The sequence below is a fragment of the Mustela putorius genome, unplaced genomic scaffold, assembly GCF_011764305.1.
Source record: "Mustela putorius furo isolate JIRA1106 unplaced genomic scaffold, ASM1176430v1.1 tig00000585_pilon_pilon_pilon, whole genome shotgun sequence".
Taxonomy (NCBI): Eukaryota; Metazoa; Chordata; class Mammalia; order Carnivora; family Mustelidae; genus Mustela; species Mustela putorius.
This window is the reverse complement of record NW_025421424.1, coordinates 11,085,512-11,107,011: the sequence shown is the minus strand read 5'-3', so window position 1 is coordinate 11,107,011 and position 21,500 is coordinate 11,085,512. Positions and strand designations below refer to the sequence as shown.

Sequence of the window (21,500 nt, the reverse complement as noted above, 5' to 3'; positions counted from 1 at the left end):
ATTGTCATTGCACAAATGGGGAAAGAAGGGCCCAGAAGAATTCAGGGCTTTGTCTAAAGTTACACCGCAAATGAGCGGCAGAGCTGGGACTGAAATCTGGCTCTGGGACTCCCAAGTCCACTGCGCCACTGCTGTGTCATTGCTCACGGTCCCTGTGAGTGGGCAGACAATAATAATAACAAGAATAACTACAACAGCAGGACTCACTCCCTTCAGGCCCCATGGGAAACACTTGCACGCGCCATCCCGTTCAATCCTCACCACTTTGGCAAGAAAGGGAAATTAATGTCTAAGTGGCAAAGTCAGGGTTCAGGGAGAACAGGGATGCAGGCGTGGGCCCACGGAGAGGACCGCTGCCTTCCTAGGAGCCTGAGCCAGCGCTGGGTGGTAAAGGAGGGAGCAAGTAAAATTTGACTTCCTTTCAACAAGCCAAGTGGTTTGTCTCCTCACATTACTTCCTCTAACCCGTTATCAGTTGTAAGCACTACTGTGTTGTGTGGGTTTTTTTGTACAAGGGACAAGTGACAAAGCATGCCTGGCGGAAGTAAATCCTTACCTCTTTCCTCTGGCTGGGCTCTGTCTCTTATCTTCCTTCCTCTAGGCTCTGAGGACCCACCACTGGCCAGCACTCCTTAGCTCTTAACCACTCTCAAGCCCCTGAAAGCAGGGACTTGTACGCACGTCCATTATCATAGCCCCTGGGGGCCAGCACAGTGCATATCTGTTGAATGAATGAATTGTTCTCTACTGGCCTCATTTGACTCAGTCACCGGGTACCTAGGGTGTGTTAGGCACTTGTTCTTAGGTAAGTGAGCAAAGGACCAGCCTGAAGGAAGTCTCAGTGAGAGTGGGGGCCCAATAAAACTACCAGTACTCCCTTAGATGCTTCTCAGAATGTGGCAGACAATGAATAAATGGCAACTTACCAGGGCCACCATGAAGGAAGGAGCCAAGGTGGGAATACAGAAATAGGAACCACTAGTCGGCCTGGGGAGTCAAAGAAGGCTTTGCTAGTGGCGGATGTGGTATTATTTCAGGCTTGAAGGATGAGGAGTTTGCCTTAACGAGGAGGGGGGAGGAACATTCCATGCAGAGGAACCAGTGTGAGCAAGGGCACGAGGATGTAAAATTACTGCTTACTCTTGGAGCAAGCGACAAGAGATACGCCTTTGGGACCAGGCCTCATATCATGTATTTCCCAGGGGGTGAGGGTGGGTGGCCTCCCAGAGGGACCGAGATATGGAATTATGATGAATGCAAAAAGGAAAAAAAGCCTGAGGTTGGCATTATAATTAATAGGTTCATCCTATTAGGCTTCATATAGATTCACTCTCATGGAGAGACACAGTGCGATTAACCATCTCGGAAAATCCATTTCCAAAAGCATCAAGAGATATCTAGGGCCCAGGTACCAATCACCCCAGGTTTGGGCCATCAGAAAGGAGCACGGTTATCAGCCATCGGGCAGGTCAAGTGCTCTGGGTGTCTCTTGGCACAGAGTACAGCCTTGTGGCTCTGTGCCACAGGACACGGTCCCTCTCCTCCCGGGCCAGGTAGCGAGCCTCCCTGCCTGTACCCTGCCCCCAAATGAAATAGCCCGGCTGGAGCGGGCTGCCAGAGAAGAAGGGGGCTGCTGCAAATCGCTGACTCGAACGCCACCGGGTTGCTGCCCCGTGCACCACCCGGGGAGGCCCCGGGCTCCAGTGTTTGCCCCTGCTCTCAAACCATTTCCTGCTCAGATTTGGGAATTTTCAGGCCTGGAGGGAAAGTCCCTCGAGAGGAGTATTAGAAAGAGAGAGAGAGAGCGCGAGCGAGAGAGCGAGCACCGGATCTGCCTAAAGAGCGCGGAAGAAAAGAAAAGGAAAGGCTCGGTCCGGAGCGGGAGCGCGGGAGGGCGGGAGTCAGTGGAGCCCGCGTGCTCTGCTGAGGGCTCCGGAGCTGAGCACAGAAAACAGGGCGACTGGGAGGACCACGGGTAAGACCGGCCCCGGGGGCGGGGGAGGGGAGACGGATGAGTGGGGGCTCTGGAGTGTGTCTGTGTCTGGGTTTTGTGGCAGCGCGCGCGCGCGCGTGCGCGCGTGTCTGTGTGCGCGCGTGTCTGTGTGTGTGTGTGTGTGTGTGTGTGTGTGTGTGTGTGTGTGTGTGTGTTTGGCGCCTATCCAAGGTGATTTCCCATAAACCACATGTCCCACAAGTCCGCTTAAAAGGCTGTGCCGAGGAGCTGGCCAGTGGAGCCCGGCTGGTGGAAAGTGAAAGTTGCCTGGGTGCTATCGGCGCAGCCGCCCGCTCTCCGCACCCCCCGGACGGCAGCGCGGCCCTCGGCCGGGGAGCAGACTCTGCGGCGGCCAGCGAGCGAGCTAGCGAGGGCGGCCGACGCGCCCGGCCCGGGACCCAGCTGCCCGTATGACCGCGCGGGGCGCCGCCGGGCGCTGCCCTCCCACGGTAAGCGGCGGCCGCGGGGCTGCGGGGGGCCGGCAAGGCTGAGGCGGGAGCGGGCGGCGCGGCGCGGCTCCTTGGAACCCATAACCCTGGCGCGCCGGCCGGCGACGCTCCCCCGCGGAGACCGCGGGCTCCGGTGTCCTTCCCATCTTTGCGTCGCGGCTGCTTGAGGTCCCGGGCGCGCCCCGACTGAGCCCCCTGGCGCCCTGCAGCTGCTCCCGGGGCTGCGGTACTGCCCTGGAAAGGGGACGCTGCTCACCCCATTGCACCGAGGCGCACACTGAGCCACCCGCTGTCAGGAGAGAAGGGTTAGAAGCCAAGGCTCTTTGCCAGCTCTGTGGAAGTCCCTGCCTCTCTCTCCCCTGACCGGACACCGCCAAGAGTCAGGGGCAAAGGCTGGGCGCTGAGTGTGGCGCCTTCGCAGCCGGCATCTTCCCCTCAGGGCCACGCACATGCTTCCAGACCCTGCTTGGGGGGAGTGGGCGCTTTTGGGTGGGGGAAGTTCAGGGGTCAGCCGGCTTACAGAATGCCAAGGCCTGTGCCCAGGAACCTGCTGGCAGAAGGAAGGAGCTGGGCAAGCCTCTACTTGTTCCAGGGAGCGGGCAGGAGCTACTGGGGACTTGGGTGGCTGGATCAAGTCTGTTTGGCAGGGGATGGGACTCCTGAGCTTTCTGGAACTAGTTCTGAACCTTTTCACTGCAAAATCTGGTTCAGTCAGCTGGGGAGATCCTGGTCTTAGAGGGGGCAGAGGAAGGTGGAAAGAGGGTTTGGTGGCACAGAACCCTGGGTGTGCTAAGGGCTGCTCAGGGCTGCATGGGGGAATGTCTGGACCCAACTGCAGGCACTAGCTGGGGCATCTTCTAGAAAGTGCAGGGTGGCACTGTCAATGATCGATAAGGTGGTCTCTGGGTGGGTTTGCTTCTGGGGAGCCCTAGAGGAGAATGGGAAGAGAAACCTGGCTGGGAGAGAAGCAGACATATTTGGAGGGGAATGGAAAGGAGTTGCAGGTGGGGTTGAGATGGAAGAGGAAGAGCACATCCATCCCCAGAGGGAGGAAGCCCAGCTGAGAGAGAGGAGGCAAGGCTGGGAGGGGACATCGTGGAGGGGGAGCTGATAGGCAACAAGACAAAGATAAGGGCTGGAGGGAGACCATGAAGAAGGCTAAGGTGGAGAGAGCAGGGGGCTGGTTTTAGACGGGAGCAGCCAGAGGTCCGGTCCCGCTGAGGTCCCTCCAGGGCCCTTGTTGACAAGGAGGAAGGGACAGGTGATGCTGGTCAGTGGGGCTGAGAGATGTCTGGGCCTGCCGCAAAGGGAAAAGGTGCCTTCGTGGCTCTGCCAGAGGCGGAGGCCTGAAGGTGGGAGGAAGAATGGAGGGGGAGAAGAGCCTGCCCAGCCACATTTGAGCTGAACCAGAGTGTTAACCCTTGGGTGCCCATATGGCTCATCCTCTGAGGCAAAACTGGGACCCCAGGGGCAGGGGTGGGGGTCCTTTTGGGCCACCTTCAAAGTCAGCTTCCCACATGGTGGCCACAGTATTCCCACACCAGTGCCTGAAACAGCTCTGAAAGCCAGGAGGCATCAAGATCTTGAAGTGCCTGTGGCAAGGTTGTCTTCCTGAGTATCTCTTTTCCCACGGACTCTTTCCTCCATACCATGCAAAACCGGGGGCTCAGAACCTCCGTGGCAGCCAGTCTGGGATGGAGACACACCTTCTGCATGGCCCCATTTCCAGTGGGTCCTGAACTGAAGGTTTCTGCCCAACAGAGCCTGAAGTACCCCCATGGCTGTCCTCCCTCTTCTCTACTCTCCCTCCCCCAGATCAGGCCAGGACCCTCAGCCTTTACTGAATGGCATTGGGCCGTCCCGGGCCTCTGCCCTCCAGACCTCCCCTTTCCTCTCTCTGCTATCAACTTCTCCCCCATTCTCAAGGCCTCACTGAGGCCTCCCCTCTGTGCGCCCTCCCTGGTAACCCAGCCAGGGCCTCTCCTCTCTGGTAGGAGCTAACAAGCTTTTGGACTTGTAGTTATATGTAAATCAGCATGTCGTTGTTGTAGGCTGTTTCATAGCCTCCTTGTTTTTCCAATGTGCTGTTTATTTGCAGTATTTGTCTCATCATCTGGGTTTCTGAGGCAGAGCCCAGAACCCAGGAAAGTGCCAGCTGTCTCCCCACCCTGAGAGCATTTCCCTGAATCTGGGGACATCAGCTGCCAGGAGGCAACCTTGAGCTTGGGGGAAGAAAGCTCAAGAATCCCGCTGCCTCTGGCTGGAGAAGGGGAGATCTGGGCCAGGGAGAGGGTTGAGGGGACCTCGGAGAGGAGGAGGGAGAGAGGAAGGAAGGGGGAATGATGGAGTATCAGGCGCTAGTCCCATCACTCTGAGGGTGAGAAGCTCCCAGGCCAGGTGGGCGCAAAAGGAGGGAGAGATCTCAGAACACTTCCTGGTCATATCAGAGCTGGCTGGCTGGATATAGAGCCTGATGGGGTTCCAAGGGGCAGGGATGGCCTAGAGCTGGCAGGGCTGCCTCTGGTTAAGCAGTTGGGCTCCTTTGGACACACACACACACACACACACACACACAGAGCTCCAAAAGGTCTCCAGCATGGGATAAGTTCCCAGTGAAATTGAGTTTGGGGCCCCGGTTTTACCAGTAGCAAAGCCAGACCTGTGTGGAATCAGGTGGGAGGAAGGGCTGGGCCCAGGGGAAATGTCTCCAACTTGAAGTCTGGAGTGGGTGCATGAAAGTGAACCTGAGAAGAGTGGGCAACCCACAAGTTCTCTAGTTTGTGTTTGATGTTGCAGGGACACAGCAATGAGCAGGTGCCAGTCCTGCACTCGAGGATTTGCCCGTGTAATTGAAATTTGGGCAGGTAGGAACACTTCTCAGGTCCTCATGAAAAGTTCAGTGCATTGTCAGGCTTGGCCTGGGTGAATCTGGGCAGGCTTCTTGGAGGAGGTGACGTGTGGGTAGTTGTCAAGGGAGCGCAAGACTGCGCATGCCAGGTAGGAAATCCTGAGAAAGTGGATTTGGGGAACACTGCATCCTGCGGCTTTGTAGTCTGGAGCACTGTGGGTATGAGGTCCTTGTTTTTTCCCTCCTGGCAGGGCATGGGGGTTCCTAGAGAGATGGAAAACTGGGAGTAATGATGTGCTGTCTATTATAGACATGGCTGACACCCCTGCTTCTGCTGGTCTGTCCCCTGGTGAGAGGGAGTATTACCGAGGAGGCGTCGGAGCACTGTAGTCACATGATTGGGAATGGACACCTGCAATTCCTCCAGCAGCTGGTGAGTACGCGGCCGTGCCTATCTACCTTCTCCCCTCTAGGAAAACTGAGGCAGGAGCCAGGGAACAGGGTCCAAGGCAAGGGTTGCAGGCAGAGAAGCACAGCTGTGCAGGCCGTGATTCATGGCTCTACTGATGCTCTCCTCATTGACCTTCTCAGTGTCAGGGCCTCTGACCCACACCCAACCCTGAAGCCATCCATGATTCTGCCTGCAGGTAGTGGAGTGGGTGGGCTTCCAGCTTTTGCCCGAGTTGATGATTGCCTGGAAGGTCACCCCTGGATTCAGAAGGGGTTGGTGAGGCCTGATCTCCCTCAGTGAGAGGAAGCATCTCCAGGGAGCCAGCCCTGTCTGCCTGCTGTGTGCAGGTGTGGGCCCGGACTCCCGGGCTCCCAGACATGCCGCTAGCCTGCCATCAGGGCCACAGCCAGATCTGGTGGGAGGGGAAGCTCCTGCCTCATTCCCAGCCCTCCACCTTCCCTTTCCTGGCTCTGGACTGAGGCCTAGGACTGGGAAGTACTGCACACCCAGGCCGTCATGAAGGAGCCTGTGCCTTATTCTAATTGGGCTGGCAGAGAGGTTCCCAATTCCAAATGTGGTTCAGCCAGGCAGAATCAGGTTACCATCATGGCCGCTGTCCTGCTCAGAAGAGAATCTACTATCACTTGGGCCAGCCAGGCAGGGTGGAGTACCACTTGCTGAGGCCGGCTCCGGCTCCGGGGCCCTGAGCTTGGGGCCTGTAGGCTGGGTCTGCTCCCTTTCTTACCTCTACACTTTCCCTCTTGCATGTAGCTACTGCAGCTGTCCCAGCTGGGCCAAGAGCCACAGCATTCTCTGAGGCTTAGAATGCTCTTGGGGCCAAGGAGGGCTTTCAGGACATCTAGCCCCAACCCCTATAGATCCCAAATCCCCAGAGCTTGTCTAGCCTATGCTTGAATTCCTGCCACTATAGGGAGCTCACTACCTGTCATGGAAGGTTAGGCCCTAGATCCTCTTAGAGAGTTTTCCTTATAACTAATGGCTGTTTGCTAGATTTGATGGAGTGGGAGGTGGAAGGAGGAGACTTCTTGTTCTTCTATAGCCCAGCCTGGGCCTGTGGGAGGCCCAAGTCTTTCCCCTTGGCTCTGTCTTTCCCAGCATAGTCGGTGGGGAGGTAGAGGAGGATCAAAACTCCAGTTCTCATTCTTAGGCCAGCTCAGCTGAGCTGCAGACACCCAGCCACCACCGGCCTACTCTCTCTTGCAGATTGATAGTCAGATGGAGACTTCCTGCCAGATTGCCTTTGAGTTTGTAGACCAGGAGCAGTTGGTGAGTTATGGTTATTTACAAGGCCCATGTGCCGGCCCTCTGTGTGCTTCCCAAGGTGGGTATATGTAGGAGCTTGAAGGGAGGAGAAATCCCGTAACTGGGTAGGGGGAGGTTGGGAGGATCGCTGGTGCTCCATCCTGGGGTGCTAGGGTCCAGGGCTGAACAAGGTCCAGGCCTCAAGCCCCCTACAGCCTCCCTTCTCCTGGCCCTGGCACCTGTCAGACAAGGTCTTCAATGTGCCAGGCACTTTCTCATTTTATCCTGACAATTATGTGACATGCTGATCTTGGTTATTGTCCTCAGGGAGGTTAAGGGAGCACAGCTACTGAGTGGTGGAGGCCTGATCTGAACCCAGGCAGGCTGGCTCTAAGGGCCTGAGGCAAACCAATATGACTTCTGGGTCACATGCTTTCCTTAAGGATGTCATTTCCATCCAATAGACAGAGCAGCAGCCAGGGAGTCGGTCCAGCCCTTTCCCTCTTCCTCCTACCCCACACCCAGCCAGGCACCAAGAGCTGCTCATTCGGCCTCCCAGCAGCTCTGGGTTCTGCCCCAGCCTCACCCAATCAGTTGCTTGGACAGTTTCCAGAGTCTCCTAAGAGGCCTTGCTGCTTCTAATGCACTCATCACCCCACCAGTAGGGGGAGCTCTTGGAACTCCAACCCATTATCTTCATTTCCCGCTCCCTAACCTGGCAGGGTCCCCTCACTCTAAGAGAAAGCCCAGGTTGGTCAGCTTGGGGTTTACACCGCACAGTCCCACCCACTGCCCTGGTCGCCTGCCTCGTCTGGCCTCCGGGCCTTTGCACAAGCTCTTCCTGTACCTGTGAGGCCTTTCCAACTGCTCCCACCCCATCCCTTGGGCCACATCCGCTCATCTTTGTGCCTCACACAAAATCACTGTGATGTGCCCAGAAGTTGCTCCCATCTCTGAGCTTCTGCTCACCTGACCCATACACACATCTGTCAGAACTGGAGACCACATCAGGGCCCAAAGAATCACCTTAGTATTTCACTCCCTCCTTCACACCTCAACAAGCATAGCACGTTTCTTCTGCTAGGAATCAATGGGACTAGGTCCTAGGAATACAGAGCCAAAGCCGAATCTCTGTTGAAGCAACTACCATCTCTCAGGGAGACAAAACACTAAGGTTATTCTTTGGGCCCTCAGATGGTCTTTAGTTCTCCTGTGGCCTGGAGGATTAGAAGGAGCCACCTGGTAACGGACTTGTGAAAGCAAGCCAAAAGAGAGACAGAGACACGGAGCATTCCCCCAGAACCCACCCTATGCATGTGCACCCATTCTGATTAAAGTTTCATCTTCCAGAAATCCGAGGCTATCTCTGATCAGAAGCCCATGCATGTCTTTCCCTCTACCCCAGTTCCTAGCAGTTCCAGATCCCAGACACAGAGCATGAAAGAGCAGCTGGGGTCAGCGCCCCCCTTTGGACTGGAGTGGCATGGCCCTCCCTCAAGGGCAGGCCCCCCCTCAGGGCCAGGGGTAGGGTAGGCTGCAGCCCTCGTTCAGCCAGGGATGAGGGCACCCGCCACAGAGCCTGGTGGGTTCCCAGACCACATCAGCCAGACCATAAACTCCAGGTTCTCGTTTTCCAGAAAGATCCTGTGTGCTACCTTAAGAAGGCATTTTTCCTGATGCAAGACATCATGGAGGACACCATGCGCTTCAAAGACAATACTCCCAATGCCTACGTCATTGTGAAGCTCCAGGAACTCTCTCTGAGGCTTAAGAGCTGCTTCACCAAAGACTATGAAGAGCAGGGCAAGGTAGGAGTGTTCTGGAGCCGGGAGCTTGGAGTGAGAGCAGAGGGCGGCTTTGGTGGTCCCACGCCTGCCCAGATACACAGAGGGTGTTCCCATGTCTCCCCTACTCTCCCCCAACCCTGGGTCATTGCTCACTCACGCTCTCATTCATGGATTCACCCCACACACCTCTGCTAAGGACTTGCCAGGTCGGAGACACAGTGCTAGGCCTTGATGATGTCATCAGTGTTATCACGAGCAAGAACAGCATGGTTCACACCCTCGTGGGAGGCTGACAACCATTAAACAATGACAAATAAATAGCATTATGAAGCTTGAGGACCGTTCATTCATTCAACAAATAGTCACTGCGTGCCTGTTGCATGCCATTTACTGGTCTGGACACTAGGAAACAGCTGGGATCAAACCAGACAAAAACCTTCGCATGCAGGGAGCTTATGTCTGGGGGAAGGGATGAGACAGTTAACAAAACATATGAGTGAAATATGGGGGATGTAGGGTGGCAATGACCAGGCAAGGGAAGGCCTGAAGGAGGCGAGGGAGGGAGCCGTGAAGGGGGCCTCCCTGCGGCTCCGAGAGACAAAGGGCACTCTCATTTAAAAAGGGAGGTGGTGAGGAAGCAGGGAAGAAGAAGGCTTCTGAGTAAGAGAATATTCATTTGAGGTCCAAAGAGGAGTAAGAGTTAGGAGGCAGTGAGGCTGGTCAGAACATTCCAGAACAGAGAGGGCTACACACCAAACCCTGAGGTCGGCTACACACACATTCAGGAGGCCAACCGGTAGTCATCAGAGCCAAGGCATGGAAGAGACAGAGAGAGGGGAGGAGGTGGAAGCCAGCGGGGGCGCACTGGGGGGCCTTATAGACATGGGATGTTGTCTGAAGTGTGAGGGGCACCCTGGTGAACAGGAAGTGACCGAAAGGAACTGTGAGGCGGGTTTGGTAGCCCTGCAGAGAGGGGACTGCAGGGGGCAGGAATGGAGGCCGGGAGGCCAACAGGAGGCTTGGGCTAGGGAGCTGCGGAACTTGTGAAATGGGGAAAATCAGTAGGTGGAGCAGACTCGGGGGAAGAGCAGGAGCTCAGATTGGGGAACACAACCCCGAGATGCTTGTGAAACAGCTGAGCAGAAATGTGGAGCAGACAGCTGGGGCTTGAGTTGGGCTGCCAAGATGCTCATGAAAGAGGGGGCAGCAAGGATGTCATGCAGGAGGCCGGGAGATGGTAGGACAGGGCCCCGGAACCCCGGCCCTCAGAAGCCAGGTAGGCACAGCACCCGATGAGGAGACTGGGAAGGAGCAGCCTGAGGGGTGGGAGGAAAATTGAGGGGACTGATTTCACTGGACCCATGGAGAAGGGGGGTCTCAAGATGGAATGAGTTGTCGCCTTTATCAAATGGGGTTGAAAAGTCCAAGCAAGACCAGGGTAGGAGAGCGTCTGATGGGTCTAGGAGTGTGCAGCTGCCACCGGAGGTGGCTACCAATGGGTGAACACAGAGGAAATAGACGTTGCCCTGTAGAGGAGCTCAGCTCCACAAGGGCCCAGAAAAAGGGAGAGGTTGCCAGAGGGATGTGGGGTTGCAGGAGGATCTCTTTGTCCCAAGAGGTATTGAAGCCAGGGTGTTCCACCATTAAAGTTCATACGTATCCCTTGGAGAGCTTGCTTAAATTCCAGATTCCCGGGATGCACCCCTAGAAAGTCTGATACATTGGGTCTGTGGGTGGGCCTGGGAACCTGCATTTTCACCAGCCACCCACCCTGCACATGGCCTAGAGCCCGTGTGGAAGCAGTGGTGGGGTGGAAGCCTTGAGGAAGGAGGGAGCTTTTGAGGCTAGAGGAGCCGGTGTACTGAGGGGAAGGCTGGTGCGGGGATCAGAGCCCCTGAGGAGATAAGGCGTAGTGTCTGTGTCATAAGTGGGCAGCTGGACCTTCTGTCGGATGGCTGCTGTCTTCTCTATGAAGACTGAGGTGAGGTACGAAGGAGACGGAGGTTTACGTAGAAGGGCGAGAGAGCGCCAGTGTCCCTCTTTCTTACCACAGCCCTGGTGGGGAAGCTGGAAAGGATGATGGCTCTGACTTTAGAGAGGAGGAAAAGAGCAAAAACGCGGTAGTCCGCTCCGCCAGTGAGTGGAGGAGCTGAGCGATGGTCTTCTCATGCCTGTGTTCATTCATTCATCCCTTGGGTCACCATCCCCCCAGGACCTACTGTACACAGGCCGTGGGCATTTAGAGATGGCGCTGAGGACCTCAGAGCCTAGTTAAGCTTACAGTTCTCCCCTGTGCACCTGGGGGTAAGGGAAAGCTCAGTATTTGGAACTCATCGGCAAGTAGGCCACCGATGAACCCATGGGCCTGTGTGGCATCATCTGGGGTGAGAGGAGAGGTGAGTCCAGGACAGCCTTGAGGAATGCCAGAATTTATAAATCAGCTGGAGGATGGGAGCCTGGTAAGGAGACTGAGGAGCAGCTCAAGAGGTGGGAAGAAAGCCAGAAGTGTGTGAAGCGAGCTCCAGTGGGTGTGGGGAACCTGGCTCCTACAAGGAGAATAGAAAAGAACAGCTCAGCAGACAGGACTACAGGTAGCTTCAGCCCTCCTTCCAAGGCATACCAGTGCTGAAGAAGGACCCAAGTCCTCATGGCCTGCTCCACACCACAGCAGGATGACCCTTCTAAAACCTAAGTCGGATCGTGCCACCACCCACCTCCCTGCAACCCCTCGGATGTTTTGTCTTCGCTCTACGGATCGAGTTAACGGTTTCCAACATGGCCAACCAGGGCCTGCAGGAACTGGCCCTTGCTGACCTCTCTCAGTTGCATCTCTTGTTGTACCTTCTTCCTAGATGGCCTTCCTGTATCCACTCCAGCCATCTTTCAGTCTTTGGGCATTTCAGGCTTTTCCTGCCTCAGGACCTTTGCACAGTTTGTTCTTAGCACGTGGACGGCTTTCTCCAACCCTGCCTCCTTTCCTGGGTGACTCTTGCTCCTCTTTTCATTGGTTCCATGGGAAATTCTCCTGAGCCCTCATTTAGTTCCACTTGTTGTAATATTCTCACATCATTCCGCACTTCTCCATGTGACTCACTGCACTTGTAACAGTGCATATAAGGCAAATGCCTTGCTGGACTCAGTGTCCAACTCAGCCACCAACCATGTCTCTGGTGTTCGTTCCTTGATTCCCAGGTAATTGTCACATGCCTGGCACACAGATATGTGTTAAATAGATCTGCAAATAAATGACGTATCTCAAGTTCTCAGGACTGATTCCACCACAGGCTAGGGGCAAGGGGAAGGAGAAAATGAAAGAGAAAAAGGAGACAGATGTGAGAAAGGCCAGGGGAGTTTGGCAAACAAGCAAGAGACATAGAGCAATGCTCATCCTCACCAAGGGGTCCCTGCTCTCTTTCCAGGCCTGTGTCAGAACTTTCTATGAGACACCCCTGCAGTTGCTGGAAAAGATCAAGAATGTCTTTAATGAAACCAAGACTCTCCTGAAAAAGGACTGGAACATTTTCAGCAAGAACTGCAACGACAGCTTTGCTAAGTGCTCCATCCAAGGTCAGCACTGAAAAGGCCAGTGAGTGCAGGACAAGGGGAGGAGGGAGGGCAACAGAGCAGGGATTGGGAGGTGAGACATGGGGCCCGAGGGAGGCTGGAGGGAGGCCAGAGGGAGGCTGGAGGGACCCTGGGGAGGCAGCCTGGCTGCTACTCGTGCTCCTGTGTGTGTGCAGATGTGCTTTCCTTGTGTACATATGTGGCTTCCTGTGCCTCTGGGTGGGCCTGGGCACATGTCTTTTCCGACATGTGTGTGCATGCACACCAACTATGTCTGCATGTGGAAGCATTGAGAAGGATCATGCTGGTGGCTGTAAGATTAGGGCAGGGGAAAGGGGCCCCCCTCGGAGAACACTGCAGGCCTGGAGGCTTTCCCTGCCAGCTCTGCAGGCTGGCTGAATATACAGGGGGTTCCGTGGAGAGACCGAGGCTCCATCTGGGACCCAGGGCCTTGCGCCAGGAGCCCTGCTGTGAACCACCAGGATACCCTGGCTCCAGAAGTCCCCAGGACGCCTTAAGTGTCCCCTCAATGGAAAAGGCTGGATTTGAAGTCTGAGCATCGTTCAGAAGCTCCCAGTGCAGGCCCAGCTGCACACATGCGTACCCTGCGTGTCCTCGTCTCTGCGTCCCATGTCACTTGTGTCCTCCTACATTCAACCTTGCTCCTTGAGGCAGGGCCTGAGTCCCCGCGACCTGACCTGCCAGTGGCCAAGTCCAGTCTCGTTACTTCAATACCAAGGCCTCAAGTACTGGCCGTGTTCCAGCCCCAGCTAGTTCTCGCCCATGGCTTTGGCTGTGTGGCCCCTGGCTGTGCACGAAACTGCCTCGCTGCTTTCCAAGCGACACTGTCTATGGGACTTGGGGGTGACTTGGGTTAGTCCTGGAGGCCGTTGCTCCACTTCCTGGCTAGCTGCTGCTTAACCCTGGCTTGGCACCTAGCCGGCTGGAACTTCAGGAAAGGGTGTTCCCTTGTCTTCCCTGCCCCTGGCCCCCGATCTGTGTCTCTACACCCACTCTTTGCTCTCTGCCTGTGAGACCCCCGCAATCTGTACCTTCACTGCCTGAGGCCTGTGTCCTGAGCTCTGGCTCCAGTACTGTCCTCTCCTCCGCCCCAGCGCTGAATTAGGGGGTGAGGGACTGCCCCTGGACCCATATCCCCCTCTCGACCCCCTCCCCCACCTGGGAAAGCTGTGCTGGAGGCTGGTGACTCTATCTCCTCCCCGTCTTTCTCTCTCCCTCTCTCTGTGGTTCTTTCAGATGTGGTGACCAAGCCTGATTGCAACTGCCTGTACCCCAAAGCCACCCCTAGCAGTGACCTGGCCTCTGTCTCCCCTCAGCAGCCCCCTGCCCCCTCCATGGCCCCTATGGCTGGCTTGACCCGGGCTGACTCTGAGGGGACAGAGGGCAGCTCCCTCTTGCCCAGTGAGCAGCCCCTTCGCACAGTGGACCTGGACCCAGGAAGCGCCAAGCAGCGACCACCCAGGAGCACCTGCCAGAGCTTTGAATCTCCGGAGCCCCCAGGTGTGGGGGCCAGCTCCATTGGAGAGTCACCTCAGCCCCAGCCTTCTGTCGGGGCCCCCGACCTGGGGATGGAGGACACTCTTAACTCTGCGTTGGGCACCAACTGGACCGTGGAAGAGGCCTCTGGAGAGGCTAGTGAGGGTCCCGTACCCCAAGGGGCAGAGCTTTCTTCCTCCAGGCTGGAAGGAGGCAGCTTCCAGGCCGAGACGACCGCCAGGCCCAGTGACCTCTTGTCAACACCTTTTCCCCTGTCCTACTCAGCCAGGGGCCAGCAGCCAGAGGACATGACTGGCATTCCCCTGCCCACGGTGGGACCTGCAAGATCCGCTGGCCAGGCCCAGAGTCACACACCTGAGAAGACAGACCATCCATCTGACCCGCCCAGAGACCACCAGGAGCCAAGCTCTGCCAGGACCCCGTCACGGCCGCCACGAGGCCTCAGCAATCCCTCGGCCCTCTCTGCACGCCCAAAGCTTTCCAGAAGGCACTCTTGGGGCCTTGTGCTGCCCCTCGGGGAGTTGGAGGGCAGAAGGAGCACCAGGGATCGAAGGAGCCCCACAGAGCTGGAAGGAAGACAAGCAAGTGAGGGGGCAGCCAGGGCCCCCGCCCCTTATAACTCCATTCCTTTGACTGACACAGGCCATGAGAGGCAGAAGGAGAGACACTCTGACCCTCAGCTCCCCCGGTTTACCTTCCACCTGCTGGTGCCCAGCATCATCCTGGTCCTGCTGGCCGTCGGTGGCCTCCTATTCTACAGGCGGAGATGGCGGGTAAGGAGAGGCCCCAAGAGGGGAGGGCAGCTTATGGGGGGAGGGGCACACTCTGGGGGGAGGAGCAGGTCAGAGGATTATTGGGCCCTGCTGGATTCCTCAGACACCAAGACGGGGGCCCAACCGAACACAGAAGATAAGAGGTTGAAATGGAAGGTTTCTTTAAAAATGCGAGAAACCCAAGCTTATAAAGTCAACGGGAAGGGACGGGGAGAGAATATTCTTGGGCCAAGAATGGAAAGAGAACCCACATGGCCAAGCAAAGTGCTATGAGGGTAGGGTGTTCGCTGGAAGTTCTGTGGCACCTGGGCCCAGGGAACCCCCGGGATTGGAAGCAGCCAGCCTGGGGAGAAGAGAGGGTGAGACCTAGAAGGGAGGCCTCAGAAATCTCTCCTGGCCTGTGGCTCATCCCCACATCTGGGTAGCTGGGGGCGACTTTGATAACTCACTCAGCTATTCCCCTGGGCACCCCTGCCTGGGGGTGAGGCCACAGTTCCCACATCAGTCCCCAGCTCCTCAGTGAACCTGCTCTTTGCTGTCTGTCCCCAGAGCCATCGAGAGCCTCAGACAGTGGATTCTCCCATGGAGCGACCAGAGGGCAGGTGAGAGTTTCCACGGGGTGGGAATGCTCTGGAAGGCACGGGGGTGGGGGGGTGTGTCTTGGCATCTGTCTCCCTTCTAGACCTGGGGGAGACTTTCTTTCTCTTGCTCTGAGGAAGTGGAGCAGGATGGGAGGCGGAGAGGAGGAAGGGCGTTTCTTCTTTACCAGATAGCTGGGATTTTTCCCGATTTCTTCTTAGGGCTAGGCAGTTCTGGGTCTTCTGAATCTGAGAGGGCTGGAGCACATGTATGGGAGGGTTGGGGGACGAATGTAAGGGGTTCCCTCACTCCTCAGCCTCTGCTGAAGTCTTATACCAGCCCTATGCTCTGCCTGCAGCCCCCTGACCCAGGATGAGGACAGACAGGTAGAACTGCCCGTGTAGAGGGGTCTCTAAGGTAAGACTCTGATTTGGATCTCTTTCCACCCCTTAAAATGAGCTAGCCCTTTTCCAGTCATTCGACCTTGGGGAAACCTCCAACTCCCCCAAGGCTGGGCCACACTTAACTTCCTCCCCTCCCACTCCCTTTTCCACCCATCACCAGATCCTGCCAACTGTCTCCTTTCGGGATCCTCAGGTCTTCCCCGCTCCCTCTCCCTGCCCCCCAGTCTGAGCCAGGCACTATTACCCGTGTATTGGGTTATTAATTTCTGTATTCGCTTTTTAGTCTTGCTGCCACTCTTCATTCCAGAGCAACCAAAATCTTGTGTAAAGTCTTTACCCTCCTGGGGAATTTGCACCGCTACCCACTGCAAACCCACCATTCTCAACTGGGCTCCCAGGCTCCTCCAGCAGCTAGCCCTAACTTCCACCTCTCACTGGCTTCCTATCGGCCTGCACCCCAGCCAAGATCGTTTCTATGTCCCTGCCTTAGATTCATGGATCCACAGAACCTAAGTCTTGGAAAGGCTCTTAGAGGTCATTTGGCCAGCATCCCCCACCATGGGGGTCTTCCCTTTTCACACCCGACGGGGTCAGCCAGCTGCTGGGCCCGTGCTCCCAGTCCCAGGCAAGCTCCCTCTCATCTCCCAGGAGCGCTGGGAGGGGGTCTTTCCTCTAGGGAGCTTCCCTGCTCCCTCCATGATGGTTCTCCCTCCTCATGAGAGCCCTCCAGTGTCTCAAGTCTGTTATCCATTTCCCCTTAAAGAATTCTCTAAGCTGAGTGTGGCCAAGTGCCTCAAACGTTCCTTATATGTTGCGGTTTTCAGACCCCTCACCATCCTGGCGACCTTCCTTTGGACACACTTGTTTGTCAATGTCCCTCTGAATATGGGGCCTGCAGCCCTGGACATGGTGCATCAGATGTTGTCTACCAGCTCCAAGTACAGTGACTGTTACCTTCCTTGATCTGGACAGTAATCTTCTATTTGCACAGATTCATATTGCGTTAGTGGGTTTTCTGCTTTGTTTTTTAATAGCTACCTCGTGCTTTTGTCCTATGTTGAGCTTGTGGTCTGTTAAAACCCCAAATTCCATTTCCCATAAACCTCTGTCAAGCCAGGCCTTCTTTCCCTTACATGGACAGATTTGTTTTTTTAACCCGGGTGTAGGAGTTTCTGTGTGTTCTTGTTGAAACCACCTCGTTGGTTTCTGCCCAGCACCTGAGCCCATGGAAATAGTTTTTAAATCCTCATTCTGTCTTCCTAGCCCTCCCAAGTGTGTCTCCTGCACATTGAGGAGCGCCTTCTGTTGTCCTCACCCACGTTGTTGATAAAGATGTGATCCTTATCTTTCCTCAGCCCTGGCTCCCCAATTCCAGGCAGCCCCCCCACCCCACCACCTCCCGTTTTTCCAGACTGACTTCCCCACCCCCTGCCTGCTCCTCAGTTCCTACCTCTCAGCCCTTCTGTATTTGGTTCATATTATATCAATTTGCACTTACTTGGAAGTTGTTTTTATACATATTCAAACCTTCTTCTGTGTGTGTATGTATAGTCTGCATCCCTAAGGAGGCTGTAAGCCCCTTGAGGGCAGGGACTGTGTCTTCCACTTTTTTTGCCATTTTCTTCTGTCCCATGTTCTTATACAGAGAGGGCTTCTCCATACTTGTCACAAACTCAATAAATGTGGCCTGGTTGGCTTAAGGGTTGACTGACCACCTGAGCCTGGCTGGTTGTTTCTAACCAACCGGTCTTCTGGGTGACCTGTTAGCCAGCTAACTAATAGACTCTGACAGACTGACTGACCAGCTGTTGAGGTGACTTTGACTGACCAACTGACTAGCTGGTAACTTCTTAACTGGCTGGTTGTTGATTGGTGAGCTGACTGGTTGATTGGCTAGCTAGCTGGCTAATAGCCTGATTTGCTGACTAACTGGCCGGCTGGCTGACCAGCTGCGGTAACCCATTTGGGCTTCTCGTTATACCACATGCCAAAAGCAAGTGAGTACCTTAGGACCTTCCCATGTGTACAGTGACAGGTCTGGGCCACTCCTCGACGTGAAAGGGACCTAACGAGCACTCAAAATCAGGAAAGTCTATTTAGAAAAGAGCGCGAAGCAACATATCTGGAACCCCGGGGTCCCCCCTTGTTGGTGGGGTAGGCTAAGATGGGTGAGCGGATCAGACGGGACACAGGCAGGGCTATGAGACTAGCCCAGACCTCCTCAAGACTGGGAAAGCAGAGGAGGGACCAAGGACCCTGGGGCCTTCATGGCCCAAGGCTACACCTCCTTCTGGTTGCCAGCCTCCCCCCTTGGTCTTGACCTTCTGCCTCATCTCCTCTGTACTCCTTCTCTGTTTTCCCTGCCTGCCTGTTCTCAGGCCCTGACAAGCTTTCCCCCTTTCTCCCTTCAAAATCTCACTGGGAGAGGGAACCCAGGGCAGGGGCCATATCCAGACTCTGCTCGGATCAGTAGGTCCAGCCCAGGCCCCAGGAGCCACAGGAGACTCAGGGCATGTCCGTAGGGTACCTACCACTCTGACAAAGAGACAGGAAAAAACACAGGCAGAGAGATTGATAGAGGGATGCTCAGAAAGAAAACACAGACCCTAATCCTTCCACTCCAAGGAACGAGGACACAGGGGCAGTGGAGCTCACCCACTTGGTCCTGTTTCCCTCCTAGCTCCAGCAGGGCCTGTGGCCCAGCTGTACCCAGGGAGGCTCATGTCCATTTTATGATTCTCCCTTCTTCCCTCTCCAGAGCATGGGAATGGGCTGGGAGCCAGAAGCTGTGGTCCCATCTGCCCTCCTTGTCCAACATAGACTTTGCCAGTAGGCCTATGGATGGTCAGGATGGGAAGCTCCACACAGGATCCAAAGTCAAACTCTTGGATAGGGTCCAGGGGATTTCTGCTCTGGGAACAAAGCGTTCCAAGGATGCTGGGCAAGGAGTACGATGGGGGTGGGGTTGGAGGGAGCAGGGCCCCGGCTCCCATGGATGGTGCAGGGAGGCAAGTCCCTCAGCCCACTGGGAAGGAGGCTGGGTGGCTTAGGGGTTAGCATGCCAACTGGCAAAATGGGAGTTTCCTTGTTCCGGAACTGCCTCTGGTTCTTCCTCTTCGTTACCCATGACTTGCTGTCCAGAGTAACACGTGTGATGACCCTCTGTGATGAATGGTGTAGGGTATAACTCTTTGCTAGAGTTAGCTGGAATCACCCTTCAGTCCTTGGCCCAAGGCCAGTGAGATGGTCTTATCTGAAAAGGGGTCTAGTCTGCGGCCATACCACCCTGAACGCGCCCGATCTCGTCTGAAAGGGGTCTAAGGGTCCTCTAATGCCCCTTCCCTCCCCGTTAGCCTCTGCCACTCAAGCAGTGATCAACACCCTCCCCCAGCCCTGCTTAAGCCTCTACCAGGCCCCATTACCTCCCTCTGCGGTCCCTAGTTCCCCAGGAGGAGGTAGGAGGTGAGCCCAGTCTGGCCAGAGGCTTGGGTCACTGCCAGGAAAAGCGGCCTGGTCCCTTGCGGTGTCTGGGGTGGCTGGGAAGGCGAGGGAGCAGACGGATGGAAGTCTTGCCTGCAGCATGGCCATGAGCCCACAGGAACGCTAAGCCTCCCCCACTCATGTCCTCAGTGACCCCTCCCTCCACTCCCACTCAGCTGACTGGTCTTTCTTTCTCTCCCCTACAGCTGGGCACATAGGATAGTCTCTCCACGGGAGAGATGTGATGGGAGTGTCCACCACCCCTCCCCCCCAGCTGTTCTCCTGGGAATGTGACCTGCCCACCACAAGAGCTCCTGCCTGCCAGGACTAGACCAGAGCAGCGAGGCTGGGGTCCCTCTGCCCTCGACCCTCAGACTCTGGACTGACTACGAGAGGGCTGGAGGATGTCCCCCACGCTGCTAATGTTTATCATGGGCCCTGGAGGCTCCCATTCACTAGAGGAAGGCTGGGAAGCCCCGCTGAGGACCCTCTGTGCCTCAGGGACCGTGATGGGCCAGGGACCCAGATGCCCAAAGGACTTGGGAGAGCAGGATGGGCACTGAGGAATGGAAGAGCCTTGGTGCTCAGAGGACTGCCTGGTGCCAAGGGATCCCAACACCGACAAGCAGGGACTTGTCTCCGGAGAGAGAAGCATGAGCTCGGCAGGGCGGGCCAGCGTCGGCTAGATTTCCCGTCAAGATGTGCAGCCCAAAAGCCGGGAAGAGAAGGCCTCTGGGCCTGCTGGTCCGTGCTGACAGCTTGGGGGGTGCCTACACCCTCCGCTTGCCCAGGTGTCTTCTGCTGGTTGCCAGGTGGAGAGGGGAGGTCAACCCTGCCCTCAGGACCTGTCTGGCTTGGCTCCAAGGCCAAGGGGAAGAGCCAGCTCCAGCATCTGCCCCACCTTCCCTCCAGCTCTGCCAGAGCTTCTCCGGGAGGCTGCGCAGAGGCTCCCCTCCTGAAGGAAGCCATTGCACTGTGAATACTGAACCTGCCTGCTGAACAGCCTGCCCTGTCCATCCCTGTGAGCGAACGTCCGTCCATCCTCCCGCCCCTCCGGCCTCCTGCCAGCAGCCTGCGCCTAGTGCCCGAGCTGGCCTTGTGTGTCGACTGAGGGAGCCCCTAAGCCCCTGACCTTCTGCTGACCGAGGCTTCGACTCCCCAGGGTGGGTGGGGCAGGAGAAACGCCTGGGCCTCCAGCCGGAGCTGGTCTTCAGGCTGCATCCTTATTGTTGTTCGCAGGTTTCTGCGTCTTGCACTTTGACATTCCCAAGAGGGAAGTGACTAGTGGAAGGGAGGGCAGAGGCAGACCCCCCCCACCCCCGGGGAAGGCTGCAGGGGGCGCTCCCACGGAAACCGGGTCTTCGCAGTTATGGGTATGCCAAGGTGGTTGGGGGAGGGGGTCTGCACCCCGACCCTGCCACCTGGTCTCCTTTCCCATACCAGTCCCTGGCCCCACCACAGCAGCAAGCCTGTGCCGACCTCACAGCATGGCACCCAGGTCCCATCCTGTTCCCACCCTCTCCTTCCCCACCCAGGAAGGCAGTGATCTCCCCAGCTGTCGCCCCTCCACTATCTCTCTGACCAGGCCAGCCGGGGTGGGAAAGAGACCAGGCATCCACTTCCAAGTCTGCCTTGAGGGCTTCAGCTTCTTGGGCCAGCCCACGGCCACTGCTCTGAGAGCTGGCAGGAGGTGTCAGGGCCATTGATCACCCCGCCTTGGTCCCTTTGTGCTGCTGTGCCCCTCCTCTCCTGCTGTCCTGGGCCCACCAGTGAGAGATCCCGGCCTTCCTGGCCGCTGGACGAGGGCCCATGAACTTTTCTTCCTGCCCTCAAAAGTGGGGGTCTCCTGCCCGCAACCCCTCCCCTGCCCTGCTGCTCTCTGCTGAAGGAAGGGCAGCGGGGAACTTGCCTTGTGGGGCTCCTACTAGTCACAGACTCTATATTTGATGCCAGAAAATATGTATTTGAAAGTGAAAGGGAAAAAAAAACATACAAACACAGAAAAAAGGCATTCCTCTCCCATCCCAAACGTATAGTATTTTAAAAGTGAAGAAAGCAAATCCAGCCCATTGCAGAAGCTCTTTGTGGGCGTTTGGTGACACAGGTGTGGGAAGGCCCCCAGACCTCTGGGAGCCCCACCCCCGGCTACCTGCACAGGAATCCTTTCATTGAGAAAGCTGAGAGGGAACATTGGCTCACACACTGTGAGATTTTGTTTTTATACTTGGAAGTGGTGAATTATTTTATATAAAGTCATTTAAATATCTATTTAAAAAATAGGAAGCTGCTTATATATTTAATAATAAAAGAAGTGCACAAGCTGCCATGTGTGAGTCATGGAAAAGTGCTTTTGGGGCGTGGGGGGCAAAAACAGGGGTGGGTGGGCAGCAG

The 21,500-nt window shown here is 56.2% G+C and overlaps 1 protein-coding gene across 2 annotated transcripts; it reads left to right on the top strand.

The window, feature by feature from the left end:
• The first annotated feature begins 1,828 nt into the window (after positions 1–1,828).
• CSF1 (colony stimulating factor 1) lies at positions 1,829–21,435 on the top strand. 2 transcript variants are annotated; one of them, XM_045081931.1, is made up of 10 exons: positions 1,829–1,975; positions 2,196–2,442; positions 5,601–5,723; positions 6,966–7,028; positions 8,642–8,812; positions 12,211–12,358; positions 14,516–14,646; positions 15,196–15,248; positions 15,584–15,642; positions 19,316–21,435. In XM_045081931.1, exons 2-9 carry the CDS (start codon positions 2,404–2,406, stop codon positions 15,627–15,629), a joined length of 774 nt encoding a protein of 257 aa, XP_044937866.1. In that variant the 5' UTR covers positions 1,829–1,975; positions 2,196–2,403; the 3' UTR covers positions 15,630–15,642; positions 19,316–21,435. The 2 variants fall into 2 exon arrangements, with proteins under 2 accessions (XP_044937866.1, XP_044937865.1); XM_045081930.1 differs by having other exon boundaries at positions 1,830–1,975; positions 13,613–14,646.
• Positions 21,436–21,500: the final 65 nt, after the last annotated feature.